The sequence below is a fragment of the Budorcas taxicolor genome, chromosome 4 (genome assembly GCF_023091745.1).
Source record: "Budorcas taxicolor isolate Tak-1 chromosome 4, Takin1.1, whole genome shotgun sequence".
Classification (NCBI taxonomy): Eukaryota; Metazoa; Chordata; class Mammalia; order Artiodactyla; family Bovidae; genus Budorcas; species Budorcas taxicolor.
The window spans coordinates 35,458,684-35,477,380 of record NC_068913.1 but is presented as its reverse complement, the minus strand read 5'-3'; the positions used below and the strand labels follow the sequence as shown (position 1 = coordinate 35,477,380).

Sequence of the window (18,697 nt, the reverse complement as noted above, 5' to 3'; positions counted from 1 at the left end):
TCCAATTGAAATAGGCGTTGTATTTTATGCTTACATCAATGTTTGTGTGCACACACACACTGGAAAAGGAGCGCTTATCCTTAATCATTTAAATTAGTGGAATTCTCTTAAAAATATCCAAAGCATCATCCCATTAAGAGGATGTGTGTTACACGAAATGCCATTAAAAAACTGTTCTTTGCTATACTGAATAAGCCACTGCAGTCTCATAATTCCTTTATATTTCTTAACTCTTCTTCAGCCTGTGAGACAAGAAAATTATGTGTTTTAAGGAATTTTCCATAAAAGCAATTCAGGACAATGTCAATGTGACCCAACAAGTTTATTTTACTAAAGGTCCGATTCTTGGGCCAATTGATATCCCATACCCTTTGTTCCATCCGAAAATGTTCCAGGAGGGCAGGGATGGCAGGAAGATGATCCATTGTTATAAAACCCAGGGTTGCAAGGTGGGCAATCCTTCTTCTCTCCAGAAGGGGGCAACCTAATAGCATCCGTGAGATCCTCTCGGCAGATTTTGGGCTCTATCCACTTGTACATAATCTGTGTCTGCAAAAGACAAAGAAAAAAAAAAAACTTGCAGGTCCTGTAACATGCTTTATTTGCTTTAACTTCCAATAACAAAAATGTTAAACTGACAGCCTAGGTAAGGTCCAAATAGTGACAAAACAGACAGCCAGCTGAAGAGAATCTAAAACTTCAGTAACAAAACGAGGCAGAAAAAAACACTTTGGTGGGAAAATGACAGTTACCTCCAAATGGTTTTACACTAAGCTGCGAAGACCTTACCTCATATATACAGGGTATCATTATGAAATTCCTCTTTCAAACATACAGAACATGACTGCAACTCTTACTCTTCTAGCCACTTGTTCACTTTATTCCATAAATGCCCTAAGTTTCTCTGCAGACTATCTTCCTGGTGTTGAGACCCACCCTTCACTACTCTCTTCCCTTCCCCTTTCTACAGCCCACATCATCTTGCTTTGCACTTAGTGATGATAAAACAAAAAAGTTACTTTTTTAGTTGAATATCTCTACCTTCACATTTCAATCCCGTATTTCATACACTGGTAGCTGTTCTCTGAGTCTTTCCAAATAACCTGAGGTTAGACTACAAGAGCCATAGCCAAACTATTTCCTCCTGAGGCTTCTAGGCCCTGTCACCTGTGTTCTAATGACAGGATTAAGATCTCCTCTACCTTCATGGAGGGTAGTGTTTTAATCTTTTCTTCTCACACATGTGTGTACCCAAAAATAAAACAAAATACAACTAAGTAGCTACAAGTCAGCCAAACCCAGAAATTTGTGATTGTAAAATTCTTATCTTTTGGAACTAGAAAGAAACATTAAGTGAGTTAGCCATTTCAAAACAAAATGTATATGCTCAGCGGAAAAATAGAAAAGGCAGTCTACATGCAAAGAGAAAAATCACTCAAGTTCTTTCATAGCCGAACACGCTTTTTAAAAATAGACTAAAATTTATTTCATATGTTCAGCTGAAAGTACCATTTCTCCTTGAAAGCAATGATAAGTCTAATATTGAAGCAGGAGAATCAAAATTAAAGACAATTCTCTATAGTTGCTGCTGCTAAGTCACTTTAGTCGTGTCCGACTCTGTGCGACCCCATAGACAGTAGCCCACCAGTAGCTCCCCTGTCCCTGGGATTCTCCAGGCAAGAACACTGGAGTGGGTTGCCATTTCCTTCTCCAATTCTCTATAGTTATTTCCAGTTAATAATAAATCATATATAGTAAGCCCTTGAGGCCACTCAATTTTATTCTCAAATATTAATAAATTACCTTATCTGATGAAGGCTACTTAAGAACATAGTTTAAAAACTAGATGTCTCAACAGAATTATAAATAACTGTTGTTTGGGGTTTGTTTTTTTTTTTTACAATTCTACATTTATGGCCTATGTCATAATACAGCTTAACCAGCCACTTCAACCATCTGCCTTTCTCACCATCTGCAAAAATGATTGCTATTCTTGCTGGAGTTTCCTAAATAGCTGAAAAAATTAATTAGATCCTGTATCCAACAGGAACTCTCAATTCCTCTGAGAAAGACAATATAAAATTCAGAGAATGTAAGCAAATAAACACTTTATGTTTGGGGGATTCTCTTTTTTAAAGTCTGGCTTAATAAGTATAGAAAACAAGTCTCTAATGATGATCAATTCACAAATTTGCTGATTTATTTTGACATTAACTAAAACTGCACTGAGTTACGTGTGAGGTATTGCACTGTTGGGAAGAGATGGCTCCCACATGTGAGTGGGTATGGTGCTGAGGCTGTGCACTGAAGGCTCATCCTGGAGGCACTGTGCAATCTTCCCCACCATTTCAGGAGCTCAGTTATATTATGCACAAGTTTGTAAATGAGGAAACTTCAGATAAGAGCCCCAAAGTCATACACAGCTAGTAAATGGTAAACGAGCACTAGCCAAGGACAGTTGGTTTGGTGAAGGGAAAAATAATAAAAAAATTTTTATTGATTTTAGACAAACGCCTTAACCACATGATTTTCAAACCAAGCACAATATATGTTTAAAATTTAGAAAATGTGCACCACCTTCAAACACTTGGAAGTCAAATTGCAAATGCTCTGTAGTAAAAGTTTTGTTTGCAAAGCCTCTTGCTTCACATGCAGATTGATTCTGTGCCTCTCTAATGCGGACAGATGCTTTCAAGTCTGGCTGACTGAGGAAAGATAATGATTAATATTAATGATATTTAGTACCAGACGGCTCACAGTGCAGGTGAAAAACCAATAATCAACTCATTCTTTGGCAAGTTGAGATAAAATTATGAAATGCTTTATGAAACTAAAACCCTAATAGAGCAAAACTTAGCAGATTGCCATTAAGGCTACAGAAGAGCTGTAAGATCTGTGTATACTTATATTAAGCATGAGTAAAACATGTTTTAAAGAGACGCATCAGAGGTATCAATTGGAAGCTGGTTTTCACATAAAAATACCATTCAAATTTGAGACTGGGTTTGTTCACAGTTGACAGCTTTCTCCCTTTGGAAGTCTCTGCACAAACCCACCAAACCCTTTGCAGACTGACAACTCATCTAAGCTAAATTACATGTGATTTAAAAGGATTTACTGATTGCCACTCTGGCATCACAGCCGTGTGCGTCTAACTCAAAAGTTTTCAGGCAGACAGTCTATCACTCACCTCTCTGCCTCTCCCAAACCTTGATCCTCTCCAGCTGCAAACCACTGGGCACTTATCACCACTTCTCTTAGAAGTACCACACCATTCTGCCAAGGTGTGAAAGACCCCTCCTTCAAGGTCGGGCTCAACATCCACAAATGTTCTAGGCTGGTCCTCAGCCCACACTTCTATGCATCAACATTCACTAGGATTCCTTTTTTATGAAGCCTCTGCTGCTGCTTTTCCTTGTCATTTCCTCCCTGTCTCTTCTCTAAATGCTTTAAAGCCTGGGTCCTATTCTTCCATTATGTGGAAGACACCATGGGGATCTAACATTGTCCTGAAGGTTCTAGCTGGGGCTTTAGGTAAGAAAATGTTCTAAAATTAAATATAATAATAATAATAAACTGAATCGACACTATACATGGATGACCTTATGGTATGATAATTACATCTCAGTAAAGCTTTCTTTTAGAGAAGGCAATGGCACCCCACTCCAGTACTCTCGCCTGGAAAATTCCATGGACAGAGGAGCCTGGTGGGCTTCAGTCCACGGGGTTGCTAAGAGTCACACACAACTGAGCGACTTCACTTTCACTTTTCACTTTCATGCATTGGAGACGGAAATGGCAACCCACTCCAGTGTTCTTGCCTGGAGAATCCCAGGGACGGGGGGGGAGCCTGGTGGGCTGGCGTCTATGGGGTCGCACAGAGTCGGACACGATTGAAGTGACTTAGCAGTAGCAAAGCTTTCTTTTAAGTAAAGATGTTAAAGAAGACTTGTGAAATTTTTAAATTCAGAAATCCCTAGTCACTGAAAAATGTTTTTCCATCATCCTAATTAAGAAACAAAAGCTCCAAGTACATTTCGCTTGCTTTTTATTCTAAGACTTTCTTTCAAATGCTTAAACTTAATATTCAGGAAATTCTTACTAAGTATCTACTACATGTAGAAGAAAGCATTGTAGGAAATTTAAATATTAGTAAGACAAACTGTTCTGAAAAAGGTTTACAAACCTCTGTTTGTAAGAGAAAGATTTACAAACTACTATAATATAAAAAGAAAATATATGAAGAGGATACAAAAGCATCAGATTTGGAAAACAACAGAGCTGATTAGAATTCTAGTCTTAACACATAGCCACAAATAGCTATGACCTTAAAAAAATTATTTAATCTCATTAAGCCTCAGTTTTCTCATTTTCAAACTGGGTATACTAGAGTCCAGTTACACAGCTGTTGAAAAAAGAACTGGAAGCAATGCTTGAATATACACACAAAGCAAGCATGTAGATAAATATTTAAATGACACCTGCTTCTGCTATTAACACTATCACTACTATTACTATTATCATCATCATTTCCAAGAGAAACATGAAATGTCATGGTTATTCAAAGGAAAGAGATCAAATCTCTTTTGGACTAGTAGGAAACATCAGAAAGATGATCACCAGTCCACCATTCAATGGGGTCTTTCCTCCAATCTGAAAAAAAAATTTCTAGTAATTTCAATAATATTTCATATGAAGTAGTTATCTACTTCTTTTCTCTGGAGTCTTCCCATTTTGTCAAAATTTCCTCAAGCCTCTACAGAGGACAGAACACAACACTCTAACTGTTTAATCATACATTCACTTACTAATTCTCTCATTCATTAATTCATTCAAAAGATAATTCACTACCTTCTGCATTCTGGGTACTCTGCTGCTGCTGCTGCTGCTGCTAAGTCGCTTCAGTTGTGTCCGACTCTGTGCAACCCCATAGACGGCAGCCCACCAGGATCCTCCGTCCATAGGATTTTCCAGGCAAGAGTACTGGAGTGGGGTGCCATTGCCTTCTCCATCTGGGTACTCTACTAGACCTAAAATTTTTATTTTTATTTTTTAATAATTAAGAACATGTTTCTGTCCATGGGAAGCAGAGAGTTTGGTGAAGGAAACAGTCATCTTTACAAGTATTTGCAATAAAGTGACCTCATATCAAAGACTCTAGAGAGTGCCATGGACTGCAAGGAGATCACACTGGTCAATCCTAAAGAAAATCAACTCTGAATATTTTGGAAGGACTGATACTGAAACTCCAATACTTTGGCCACCTGATGTGAGTAGCTGACTCACTGGAAAAGACCCTGATGCTGGGAAAGACTGAAGGCAAAAGGAGAAGAAGGTGGCAGAGAATGAGATGGTTGGATAGCATCACCAACTCAATGGACATTAACTTGAACAAACTCCGAGAGATAGCAGAGGACAGGGAAGCCTGCAGTGCTGCAGTCCATGGGGTTGCAGAGTTGGACATGACTTAGCGACTGAAAAACATATCAAAGTATTGCAAATGTTGATCATCACATAAGTATCAAAAGAGGTATGTACAAAATCTGCAGGAATTCCCAGGATTTCAAGACAATCTTGCCAGATCTACATTATTTAAGAGTGATGTGTTCTGGAATCTATGCAGAATCACTCTCATTTTATTGTGCTAACCGACAGTATCTCTTTCTCTTTTGGAACTAACTTCTGTGGTGATGAAAGGAACTGGGAGCCACATGGTCTAGCCTTCCCAGCCGTAGACATTAGCAGGTGAACTAAGCAGTATAACCAGAGTAGCTCACACTACTGGACAGAATGTCTGGTTTGAGATGGGCTCCAGATTCAATCAGGGCCAGCATTTTCAGAAACTTTGTTCAGCCCTCCTTTGATCAAATTCTGTGAGGATGATAGTGGCTGGAATGGAGATATCAGAGTGTATTTGGCACCACAGAAAGAAGCTACCTGAGAAGGAAATCAAACTGAGCCAAGAATATCAGTGAGAAGAGCAAAAGAAAGGCTTGGTAAAACTGTTTGCTCTGTGATAACTTCCCCAGTCACATGAGTCAAGGGACTCCTGCCCTGCCTGTTCCCACTCAAATTCTGAAAAGTATTTTTTTAATTCAATACATTAATTTCATAATTATCTCCAACTACAGAAGCCAAACTGACATGATATGGAGCCTGAGTGTGACCAGATGTGGGGGTGAGAGTAGGGAGTTGCACTGGATACAACTCATGACATAAGCAAGTGCTAGAGTAGGCATGCTTTCATAGCAGTGAGTGAACTTGAAATTTTCATGTGTGTTTTGTTTTTTAAAGGTTGTTTAGAACCCACATTTTACAAATGTTGCATGAGGTATACCTATATAGCTGTATATAAACACATGCAAAGATTCAGTGCTTAGATCTGAGCCCAGAAGAATGTTGACTAATTGAATGGATAATAGACAAGTATTCCTTAAGAGAGGGCAATTTTAATATTAACAAAACATTTGATAGAGCTTCTCATTATCTCCCTGTGAATAAGACAGAGAGCTGTGGACCAAATGATACGATTAGTGGATATATGGCTAGTTTAAGAACTATATGTAAAACATTTGATTTTATAGATTTTTTTATAAACATTTCACCCAGGTTTTACATATCTCTGAAGCATTCCCTGATTTGGTCAAAGCACCCAAAAGCTCAGACTTCTCTTCTATAGCACTAATAACAATCAGAAATAATGACTCATTTTCTATGACAGATTATCTCTTTTTCTAAAGTCTAGACCAGACGTTCCCAAATTACTGAGATCTTGGACCAGCAGAGTCAGAATTACCTGGGAACTTCTTAGAAATGTATATTCTCAGGCCATGCCCTGGATCTACTGAAATAGAAAATCTGGGACAGGAACTTCCAGGGGAGTCTGATGTTCACCAAAGCTGAACAACAACTGCTCTGCAGCCTATGGAGACATGTATCTTCTTCTGTCTGTCCTTACTTGGCTCTGTCCTCATCACTCAGCACTCGGCATATAACCAGTGCTCAGTAAAGATTCACTCAATGAATGAGTGAATGAGTAGACACTCTACATTTTTCATGATGTGAATGAGAGTCTATTAATCAGGATTAGAATGGTTCCAGTTACCAATTAAATTTTTCCTTAAAAGTGTACCCTATAGGCAGGCAGCATACTAAAAAGCAGAGACATTACTTTGCCAACAAAGGTCTATCTAGTCAAGACTATGGTTTTTCCAGTAGTCATATATGGATGTGTGAGTTGGACTATAAAGAAAGCCAAGTGCCGAAGAATTGATGCTTTTGAACTGTGGTGCTGGAGAAGACTCTTGAGAGTCCCTTGGACTGCAAAGAGATCCAACCAGCCCATCCTAAAGGAGATCAGTCCTGGGTGTTCATTGGAAGGACTGATGCTGAAGCTGAAACTCCAGTACTTTGGCCACCTGATGAGAAGAGCTGACTCATTGGAAAAGACCCTGATGCTGGGAAAGGTTGAGGGCAGGAGGAGAAGGGGACCACAGAGGATGAGATAGTTGCATGGCATCACTGACTCAATGGACATGGGTTTGGGTAAACTCCAGGAGTTGGTGATGGACAGGGAGGCCTGGCATGCTGCGGTTCATGGGGTTGCAAAGTCGGACATGACTAAGTGACTGAACTGAACTGATAGGCAGGAAGCAAGCAAATAACTAAGTTTCAAAAACTTGAACATTCCTATGTCATATGAATTATAATGTTTAAAATCTGTATACCTCAAGAGCCATTTCCCTTGATGATGCTCTGCAAGCAAGGTGATAATAAGGTCCAGAAGAGCATGACAGGACAATAAGAGTCAAAAGGCAGTCGATGAATGCCCTGGGAAACATCATCCAGCCACCAGCAAATTGCCCGGGTACTCAAAGCAAGAATAAATAACTCTTAAAAAGATGAAACCAGAACAAACGAAAATATAATAAAATTGGAAAATAGTCGAATGGATGTGTATAATAGACATGTCTTCACTATATATGTTATCTAATTAAGTTCCTACTGCTTTTTGTTCACTTCTAAAGCTAGAAACCTCTCTCTTAAAGTAAGACTTAAATCAGTTTTTAAAGAATCAGTGATATAAAAGAGATAGTTAACAAGGACCCACAGTATGGCATAGGGAATTCTACTCAGTACTCCATAATGACCTATCTGGGAAAAGAATAAAGAGTGGATATATGTATATGTATAACTGATTCACTTTACTATATAGCAGAAACTAATACAAGATTGTAAATCAACTATATGCCAAGTGAAATTTTTTAAAAAGAATCACTGAGTTTATGGAGTCCTGGTACACTGTTTTGCTATATATCAAGAACACAAAAAGACCATAATTTGTGTGTATCTGTGTACACAATATGCCTGTGGGTGTACACATGTGCCCATATATGTGCGTGTATGTGTACGCTGTACATTCTATATTTAATATGTCACTCTACTTCTTTAGTTCAGTTCAGTTGCTCAGTTGCGTCCGACTCTTTGAGACCCCATGAATCGCAGCACACCTTCTTTAAGCACAGGCCAACTAGATTTTATCATTCTATTCACTGACATCATTACTCACTGACATAATAAAAACATGACTTTTGAGTATTTTTATTATAGCAAAAACAAGATCCATTTGTATACTAGATCTCATTCATTCACAGTTCAGTAATGTTTTTATTGCTGTTCAGTGCTCAGTTTAGTTCAGTCACTCAGTCATGTCCAACTCTTTGTGACCCCATGAACCACAGCACACCAGGCCTCCCTGTCCATTACCAACTCCTGGAATCCACCCAAACCCATGTTCTTGAGTGGATGATGCCATCCAACCATCTCATCCTCTGTTGTCCCCTTCTCCTCCTGCCCTCAATATTTCCCAGAATCAGGGTCTTTTCAAATGAGTCAGCTCTTCGCATCAGGTGGCCAAGTATTGGAGTTTCAGCTTCAACATCAGTCCTTCCAATGAACACCCAGGACTGATCTCCTTTAGGATGGACTGGTTGGATCTCCTTGCAGTCCAAGGGACTCTCAAGAGTCTTCTGCAACACCGCAGTTCAAAAGCATCAATTCTCAGTCATGTCCAACTCTTTGCAACCACATAGACAGCAGCACACGAGGCCTCCCTGTCCTTCACCATTACCCGGAGCTTGCTCAAATTCACGTCCATTGGGTCAGTGGTGACATCCAACTATCTCGTCATCTGCCGTACCTGTCTCATCCTGCCTTCAATCTTCTTCAGCATCAGGGTCTTTTCTAATGAGTCAGCTCTTCACATTAGGTGGCCAAAATATCGGAGATTCAACTTCAGCATCAGTCCTTCCAATGAATATTCAGGGTTAATTTCCTTTAGGACTGACTGGTTTAATCTCCATGCAGTTCAGGGGACTCTCAAGATCTTCTCCAGCACCACAGTTCAACAGCATCAATTCTTCAGTGCTCAGCCTTTTTTACAGTTTAATTAAAGACTAGAGTTCCAAAGAATAGCATGGAGAGATAAGAAAGCCTTCCTCAGTGATCATTTTAAAGAAATAGAGGAAAACAATAAAATGGGAAAGAGTAGAGACTTCTTCAATAAAATTAGAGACGCTAAGGGAAAATTTCATGCAAAGATGGGCACAATAAAGGACAGAAATGACATGGACCTAACAGAAGCTGAAGATATTAAGAAGAGGTGGCAAGAATACATAGAAGAACTATACAAAAAAGGTCTTCGTGACCCAGATAATGAAGTGAAGTGATGTGATCACACAATGGTGTGATCACTCATCTAGAGCCAGACATCCCGGAATGTGAAGTCAAGTGGGCCTTAGGAAGCATCATTACAAACAAAGCTAGTGGAGATGATGGAATTCCAGCTGAGCTATTTGAAATCCAAAAAGATGATGCTGTGAAAGTGCTGCACTCAATATGCCAGCAAATTTGGAAAATTCAACAGTGGCCACAGGACTGGAAAAGATCAGTTTTCATTCAAAAGCCAAAGAATGTTCAAACCACTGCACAATTGCACTCATCTCACACACGAGCAAAGTAATTCTCAAAATTCTCCAAGCCAGGCTTCAACCGTACATGAACCAGGAACTTCCAGATGTTCAAGCTGGATTCAGAAAAGGCAGAGGAACCAGAGACCAAATTGCCAACAACTGTTGAATCATCAAAAAAGCAAGAGACTTCCAGAAAAACATCTACTTCCGCTTTATTGATTACACCAAAGCCTTTCACTGTGTGGATCACAAAAAACTATGGAAAATTCTTGAAGAGATGGGAACACCAGACCACCTGACCTGCCTCCTGAGAAATCTGTATGCAGGTCAAGAAGCAACAGCTGGAACTGGACATGGAACAACAGACTGGTTCCAAATCAGGAAAGGAATATGTCAAGGCAGTATATTATCACCCTGCTCATTTAACTTATATGCAAAGTAAGTAAGTAAAGTCACTCAGTCGTGTCCGACTTTTTGCGACCCCATGGACTGTAGCCTACCAGGCTCCTCCCTCGATGGGATTCTCCAGGCAAGAGTACTGGAGTGGGTTGCCATTTCCTTCTCAAGGGGATCTTCCCAACCCAGGGATCGAACCTGAGTCTCCCACATTCCAGGCAGACACTTTAACCTCTGAGCCACTCAGCCATGCAGAGTACATCATGCCAAATGCCAGGCTGAATAAAGCACAAGCTGGAATCAAGATAGCTGGGAGAAATATCAATAACCTCAGATATGCAGATGACACCACCCTCATGGGCAGAAAGTGAAGAAGAACTAAAGAGCCTCTTGATGAAAGTGAAAGAGAAGAGTGAAAAAGTTGGCTTAAAACTCAACATTCAGAAAGCTAAGATCATGGCATCTGGTCCCATCACTTCATGGCAAATAGATGGGGAAACGATGGAAACAGTGACAGACTTTATTTTCTAGGGCTCCAAAATCACTGCAGATGGTGATTGCAGCCATGAAATTAAAAGATACTGGCACCTTGGAAGAAAAGCTATGACCAACCTAGACAGCATATTAAAAAGCAGACACATTACTTTGCCGACAAAGGTCCATCTAGTCAAAGCTATGGCTTTTCCAGTAATGTATGGATGTGAGACGTGGACTATAAAGAAAGCTGAGTGCTGAAGAATTGATGCTTTTGAACTGTGGTGTTAAAGAAGACTCTTGAGAGTCCCTTGGACAACAAGGTGATGAAAACAGTCAATCCTAAAGGAAATCAGGCCTGAATATCCATTGGAAAGATGCTGAAGCTGAAACTCCAATACTTTGGCCAACTGATGCAAAAAACTGACTCACTGGAAAAGACCCTGTTGCTGGGAAAGATTGAAGGCAGAAGGAGAAGAGGACTACAGAGGATGAGATGGTTGCATGGCATCACTGACTCAGTGGACATGAGTCTGAGTAAGCTCTGAGAGTTGGTGATAGACAGGGAAACCTGGCCTGCTGCAGTCAATGGTGTAGCAAGGAGTCGGACACGACAGAGTGACTGAAGTGAACAGAACATAAAGTAAATTTAATTTGCCTTACTCATCACAAAAGAAAGTTCAGCCAAGAAAAGTTTAACTAAAGAAACATTATTCCAAATTACTTTCAACTCACCTTAATGGAGGAAGGCACAGAAACCCACTCCAGTATTCTTGCCTGGAGAACCCCCATAGACAGAGAAGCCTGGCGGGCTACAGTCCATAGGGCCACAAAGACTCAGACACAACTGAAGTGACTTAGCATGCAATGGCTCTCTGCATATATTTTCTAAATAGAAATAGCTCTTACTTGGCCATTAAAGGACATTCAACATCATAGTTCATAGTTCATAAATCCTTGCTCTTTAAAAGCTGTTAACGTTACTCTTCTGATTGAAATTAATAGATGCACTTCTAAATGAAAATGTCCATAATTTAAACTGTCCTTCCTTTGACCTATTCTAAGTACTTGCTATACTGTTACTATAAGAATATACTTTGTCTTCAGTATTGGAAAGTAAATTTAAAAAGCTTAAGGACTAAGGGTAAGATAAACAATTATATAAATATAAAAATTACAGATTAGAACCTAAGGACAAAAATCAATGTCATTATTTCAAAGATGCAAACACACACAAAGAATGCTGCATCACAGCCACCTTAATCTCAGTTTCTCCTACTAACATAGACTGGTAAGGCTAACTTTTTAATTAAGACAATGGCAGGTCAACTGCAGAGTTTGGGTTTGTATCCTTCCTCTGGCTAAGTGCCATTTATATGGTAATTAATTTGCATTTTCTAAATGCAATTACATAGCAATCTGCCATAACTGCATCAACCTATGGCTGCATGGCTTTTATTGACTGAACCTACTGAGTAACCAAATAATTAAAGAGAAGTTAAACATTATCTTCATTCTGTGAGTCACAGAACACATTTTAAGGCTGTGCTCTCCTGATACTAATATTCCTGAAAAAACTTAACTGTTTACAACAGCAGTAACTGACTGAGCACTCACTACGCACCAGGCACTGTGTTAGGGAACCTTCAATTGAGTATCTCATGTATTTTCATGGCAGCCCTATGAAGTAAGTACTGATATTACTCCCATTGTACAGGTGAAGAAATCTGAGACTTAGCGCACACAACATAGCACTATAAGCAGTGTGTGTTAGTCGCCGTCATGTCTGACTCTTTGCAATCCCATGGATCCCCATGTGACCCTGCTAGGCTTCTCTGTCCGTGGAATTCTCTCCCAGGCAAGAATACTGGGAGTGGATTGCTTCTCTAAAGGAACTTCTCAGCCCAGGGATCAAACCCTGGTCTCCTGCATCACATGCAGATTCTTTATTGGTTGAGCTACCTACAGGGAAGACCTAATAAGCAGCAGACGTGAAAATCAAAGCCAGAAAGGTGGACTTAGGAGTCTAAATTCTTAAATTTCCTCTGTGCTACTTAAACACACGCGCTATATATCTGCTCATTTAACTAAGGAACAACCTGTAGTCTGTTCAAAATAGGAAAAGAGGTGGATAAATGAGGGATGTAGATGACTGAACATAGCCTGTACCTTTCCTTCCTCATCACATGGAGTGTGGATTTGGAAATAGTCTTTTGAGGTACACGGAGGGCGTTCCATACACTCGCTGGATCCTTCTTCTGCAACACAAGAATGCATTTCAGAAATGAGTTATTTATGTTGTGACTCTACAAAAAAGGCAAACATGAACAAGCAAACAAACAAAAAGCAGACAAGTGAAAAGTAAAAATAATCTTGCAAGAAGAATTTAGGTAGAACTAGTTAGGCCTAGAGCAAATGAAGGCCTGGATTTTTATTTTTCCTAGAGCAATAAAATGTTTCCAAGGTACATAAGAAGCATATCATAGCTTTCTAAGAAAACATTAGATTTCCTCCATTATCACTGCATGTTGTAAATCTGGAACAAATTAAGTTTCTAAGTACATCTCCATGCCAACGAATCATCTAAAAGTACAATATGAATTTTTTTTAGGCAAGTATGAACATATCCAAAACAGCTACCTGGGGGTTGTGGAACAGAAAACATTATGGACAAAAAGAAAACTTCTGCAGCAAGAAGTAATTAGAAGTCCTATTTTATCCACTAAGTATGAATTCATTTCAGGACTTTGGTTTCTGGCCCACCGTTTTCATCACATTGTGTGTGATTTCTGGCTTATGACTATACACTGCACACAAACATAACTTTAGCAGAAAAGATCAAACAGTATACACTGGAGACTCATCTTACCTGAAAATTGCGAGTCCTCATCACACCTGATGCATTCTTTGGCTCCCTTCTCAGAATAGGTGTTTCTGGGACACACTTGGCAGGTGAATGAACCTGGTTGGTCGCTAAAGGTGCCAGGCTTGCAAGGAAAGCATTCTGATGTGTAGGCCACCCCTGTGTGGTAATGGGAAACAGAGCATGGAGAGAGGGCCCTGTACCACCCCTGTGTGGTAATGTAAGAAAGAGCATTAAGGCAGGACATTGTATCACCCCTAAGTGGTAACGGGAGACAGAGTATGGAGGGAGGGGCCTGTGTCACCCTGTGTGGTGACAGGAGACAGAGCATGAAGGGAGGGCCCTGTGTCACCCTGTGTGGTAACTGGAGACAGAGCATGGAGGGAGGGGCCTGTGTCACCCTGTGTGGTAACTGGAGACAGAGCATGGAGGGAGGGGCCTGTGTCACCCTGTGTGGTGACGGGAGACAGAGCATGGAGGGAGGGGCCTGTGTCACCCTGTGTGGTGACGGGAGACACAGCATGGAGGGAGGGGCCTGTGTCACCCTGTGTGGTGACGGGAGACAGAGCATGGAGGGAGGGCCCTGTGTCCCCCTGTGTGGTAACGGGAGACAGAGCATGGAGGGAGGGGCCTGTGTCACCCTGTGTGGTGACGGGAGACACAGCATGGAGGGAGGGCCCTGTGTCACCCTGTGTGTTAAAGGGAGACAGAGCATGGAGGGAGGGCCCTGTGTCACCCTGTGTGTTAAAGGGAGACAGAGCATGGAGGGAGGGGCTTGTGTCACCCTGTGTGGTAACAGGAGACAGAATATAGGGGAAGGGCCCAACAGCAACAAATCAGTGTGTCCTTGCTTCTGCTACCGAAGTGAAAGAGAAATATTAATAGTAAGCTCAACCCAGGTCTTTTATATACCATTAATTCAACATCACAAATGTATTTACTGGTTGCAGAGAGCTGGGATGCATACTGAATTGAACAATGAAGTATAGTGAACAGTTAAGAGATTCAGATTTGATAGAGGTATATAATCCGTGTATGAGATTCCACAGCAAGATGGCGAAGTAGAAGAACATGCACTCTTCTTCTCCTGCAAGAACTCCAAAATTACAATTCGCTGCTGAGCAACTGTCGACAGGAGAATGTTGGATCCCACCAAAAAAATATACCCCACATCCAAGGGCAAAGGAAAAGCCCCAGCCAGACAGCAGGATGAATGAAATCACATTTAGAACCAAACCCCATACCCACCAGAGATGCTCAGAGGGCTCAAACAAAACCTTGTGTCCACCAGAAGACTCCTAAGAGACTGAGCCAGACCTGCCTTTGAGATCTGCCTTTGAGTGTTTGAGTGTCTCCTGTGGAGGTACGAGTCAGCAGTGGCCTGCCACAGAGGCAGGGGCTCTGGGTGCAGCAGACCTGGGTATGGCATAAGCCTTCTTGGAGGAGGTCGCCATTAACCCCATCATAGAGCCGCAAGAACTTACACAGGACTGGGGAAACAGACTCTTGGAGGGCACAAACAAAACCGTGTGTGCACCAGGACCCAGAGACTCCACAGAGACAGCCAGGACTGTGTTTGCGTGTCTCCTGCAGAGGTATGGGTGGTATGGGTCAGCAGTGACCTGCTTCAGGGGCAGGGGTTCTGGGTGCAGCAGACCTGGGAATGGCATAAACCCTCTTGGAGAAGGTCACCATTAACACCACCATAGAGGCACCAGAGCTTACACAGGTCTGCAAAAAGAGACGCTGGAGGGAACAAACAAAACCTTTTGCACGCTAGGACCCAGGAGAACGGAGCTGTGACCCCACAAGAGACTGACCCAGGCTTGCCCGTGAGTGTCCAGGAGTCTTCAGCAGAGGCATGGGTCAGTGATGGCCTGGTGCAGGGTTGGGGGCACTGGCAGCACATGCATGGGACATTTTGAAGGAGGCCGCCATTATCTTCATTACCTCCACCATAGTTTGGTCTCAGGTCAAACAACAGGCAGGGAACACAGACCCATCCATCAATAGAAAATTGGATTAAAGATTTACTGAGCATGGCGCCACCCATCAGAACAAGACCCAGTTTCCCCTCAGTCAGTTTCCCCCATCAGTAAGCTGCCATAAGCCCTTTATCCTTATCCTTCAGAGGGTACACAGAATGAAAAACACAACCACAAAAAACTAATCAAACTGATCACATGGACCACAGCCTTGTCTAATTCAATGAAACCATGAGACACGCCACGTAGGGCCACCCAAGACACATGGGTCATGGTGGAGAGTACTAACAAAATGTGGTCCACTGGAGAAGGGAATGGCAAACAACTTCAGTATTCTTGCCTTGAGAGCCCCATGAACAGTATGAAAAGACAAAAAGATAGGCCACTGAAAGATGAATTCTCCAGATCGGTAGGTGCCCAATATGCTACTGGAGAACAGTGGAGAAATAACTCCAGAAAGAATGAAGAGATGGAGTCAAAGCAAAAATAAAACCCAATTGTGGATGTGACTGGTGATGGAAGTCCGATGCTATAAAGAACAATATTGCATAGGAACCTGGAATGTTAGGTCCATGAATCAAGGCAAATTGGAAGTGGTCAAACAGGAGATGGCAAGAGTGAATGTCGACATTCTAGGAATCAGTGAACTAAAAGGGACTGGAATGGGTGAATTTAACCCAGATGACCATTATATCTACTACTGAGGGCAAGAATCACTTAGAAGAAATGGAGTAGCCCTCATAGTCAACAAAAGAGTGTGAAATACAGTACTTGGGTGCAATTTCAAAAACGACAGAATGATCTCTGTTCGTTTCCAAGGCAAACCATTCAGTATCACAAAAATCCAAGTCTATGTCCCAACCACTAATGCTGAAGAAGCTGAAGTTGGACAGTTCTATGAAGAACTACAAGACCTTCTAGAACACCCAAAAAAGATGTATTTTTCTCATTATAGGGGACTGGAATGCAAAACTAGGAATTAAAGAGATACCTGCAGTAACAGGCAAATATGGCCTTGGAGAATAGAATGAAGCAGAGCAAAGGCTAACAGGGTTTTGCCAAGAGAATGCACTGGCATAGAAAGATCCTATTTTAATAATACAAGAAAAGACTCTACACATGGACATCACCAGATGGTCAATAGCGAAATCAGACTGACTATATTCTTTGCATTCAAAGATGGAGAAGCTCTATTACTTCAGTTCAGGTCAGTCACTGAGTTGAGTGTTTACACTTTGTGACCCCATGGACTGCAGCACGCCAGGCTTCCCTGCCCATCAACAACTCGGAGTTTACTCAAATTCATGTCCACAGAGTCAGTGATGCCATTCAACCATCTCATCCTGTCAACTGTTCTCCTAACACCTTCAATCAGTCTCAGCATCAGGGTCTTTTCCAACGAGTCAGTTCTTCACATCAGGTGGCCAAAGTACTGAAGCTTCAGCTTCAGCATCAGTCCTTCCAATGAATATTCAGGACTGATATGCTTGAGGATTGACTGCTTTGATCTCCTTGCAGTCCAAAGGACTCTCAAGAGTCTTCTCCAACACCACAGTTCAAAAGCATCGATTCTTCAGCGCTCAGCTGACTTTATAGTCCAACTCTCATATCCATACATGATTACTGGAAAAACCATAGCTTTGACTAGATGGACCTTTGTTGGCAAAGTAATGTCGCTGCTTTTTAATATGATGTCTACATTGGATATAACTTTTCTTCCAAGGAGCAAGTGTCTGTTCATGGCTGCAGTGATTTTGGAGCCAAGAAAATAAAGTCTGTCACTTTTTCCATTGTTTCCCCATCTGTTTGCCACAAAGTAATGGGACCAGATGCCATCATCTTTGTGTCCTGAATGTTGAGTTTTAAGCCCACTGTTTTACTCTCCTCTTTCATTTTCATCAAGAGGCTCTTAGTTCTTCTGCACTTTCTGCCATAAGGGTGGTGTCATCAGCATATCTGAGGTTATTGATATTTCTCCCAGCAATCTTGATTCCAGCTTCTGTTTCATTCAGTACAGCATTTCTCATGATGTACTCTGCATATAAGTTAAATAAGCAGGGTGACAATATACAGCCTTGACAATATACTCCTTTCCAGATTTGGATACAGTCTGTTGTTCCATGTACAGTTCTAACTGTAGCTTCTTGACCTGCATACAGATTTCTCAAGAGGCAGGTCAGGTGGTCTGGTATTCCCGTCTCTTTCAGAATTTTCCAGTTTGCTGTGATCTACATAGTCAAAGGCTTTGGTGTAGTCAAGAAAGCAGAAGTAGATGATTTTCTGGAATTCGCTTACTTTTTCAATGATCCAACAAAGGTTGGCAATTTAATCTCTGGTTCCTCTGCCTTTTCTAAATTCAGCTTGAACATCTGGAGATTCATAGTTTACGTACTATGGAAGCCTGGCTTGGAGGATTTTGAGCAATACTTTACTAGCGCGTGAGATGAGTGCAACTGTGAGCTGGTTTGAGCATTCTTTGGCATTGCCTTTCTCTAAGATTGGAATGGAAACTGACCTTTTCTAGTCCTGTGGTACTGCTGAGTTTTCCAAATTTGATGGCATATTGAGTGCAGCACTTTTACAGCATCATCTTTTAGAATTTGAAATCTATCAACTGGAGTTCCATCACCTCCACTAGCTTTGTTTGTAGTCATGCTTCCTAAGGCCCATTTGACTTCGCATTTCAGGATGTCTGGCTCTAGGTAAGTGATCACACCATTGTGGTTATCTGGGTTATGGAGATCTTTCTTGTATAGTTCTTCTGTGTATTCTTGCCACCTCTTCTTAGTATCTTCTGCTTCTGTTAGGTCCATACCATTTCTGTCCTTTATTGTGCCCATCTTTGCATGAAATATTCCCTTGGTATCTCTAATTTTCTTGAAGAGTTCTCTAGTCTTTCCCATTCTATTGTTTTTCTTTATTTCTTTGCATTGATTGCTGAGGAAGGGTTTCTTATCTCTCTTTGCTATTCTTTGGAACTCTGCATTCAAATGGGTATATCTTTCCTT

The 18,697-nt window shown here is 41.1% G+C and overlaps 1 protein-coding gene across 1 annotated transcript in view; it reads right to left on the bottom strand.

The window, feature by feature from the left end:
* The window catches only part of ELAPOR2 (endosome-lysosome associated apoptosis and autophagy regulator family member 2), a 211,372-nt gene that overhangs the window by 48,193 nt on the left and 144,482 nt on the right, over nucleotides 1-18,697 (bottom strand). The window contains exons 7-9 of the mRNA XM_052638923.1: nucleotides 13,711-13,863; nucleotides 13,011-13,099; nucleotides 369-549 (exon numbers count right to left, since the gene is read on the bottom strand). Of these exons, the coding sequence (XP_052494883.1) occupies nucleotides 369-549; nucleotides 13,011-13,099; nucleotides 13,711-13,863 (423 nt within the window). The remainder of the gene's footprint in view (nucleotides 1-368; nucleotides 550-13,010; nucleotides 13,100-13,710; nucleotides 13,864-18,697) is intronic.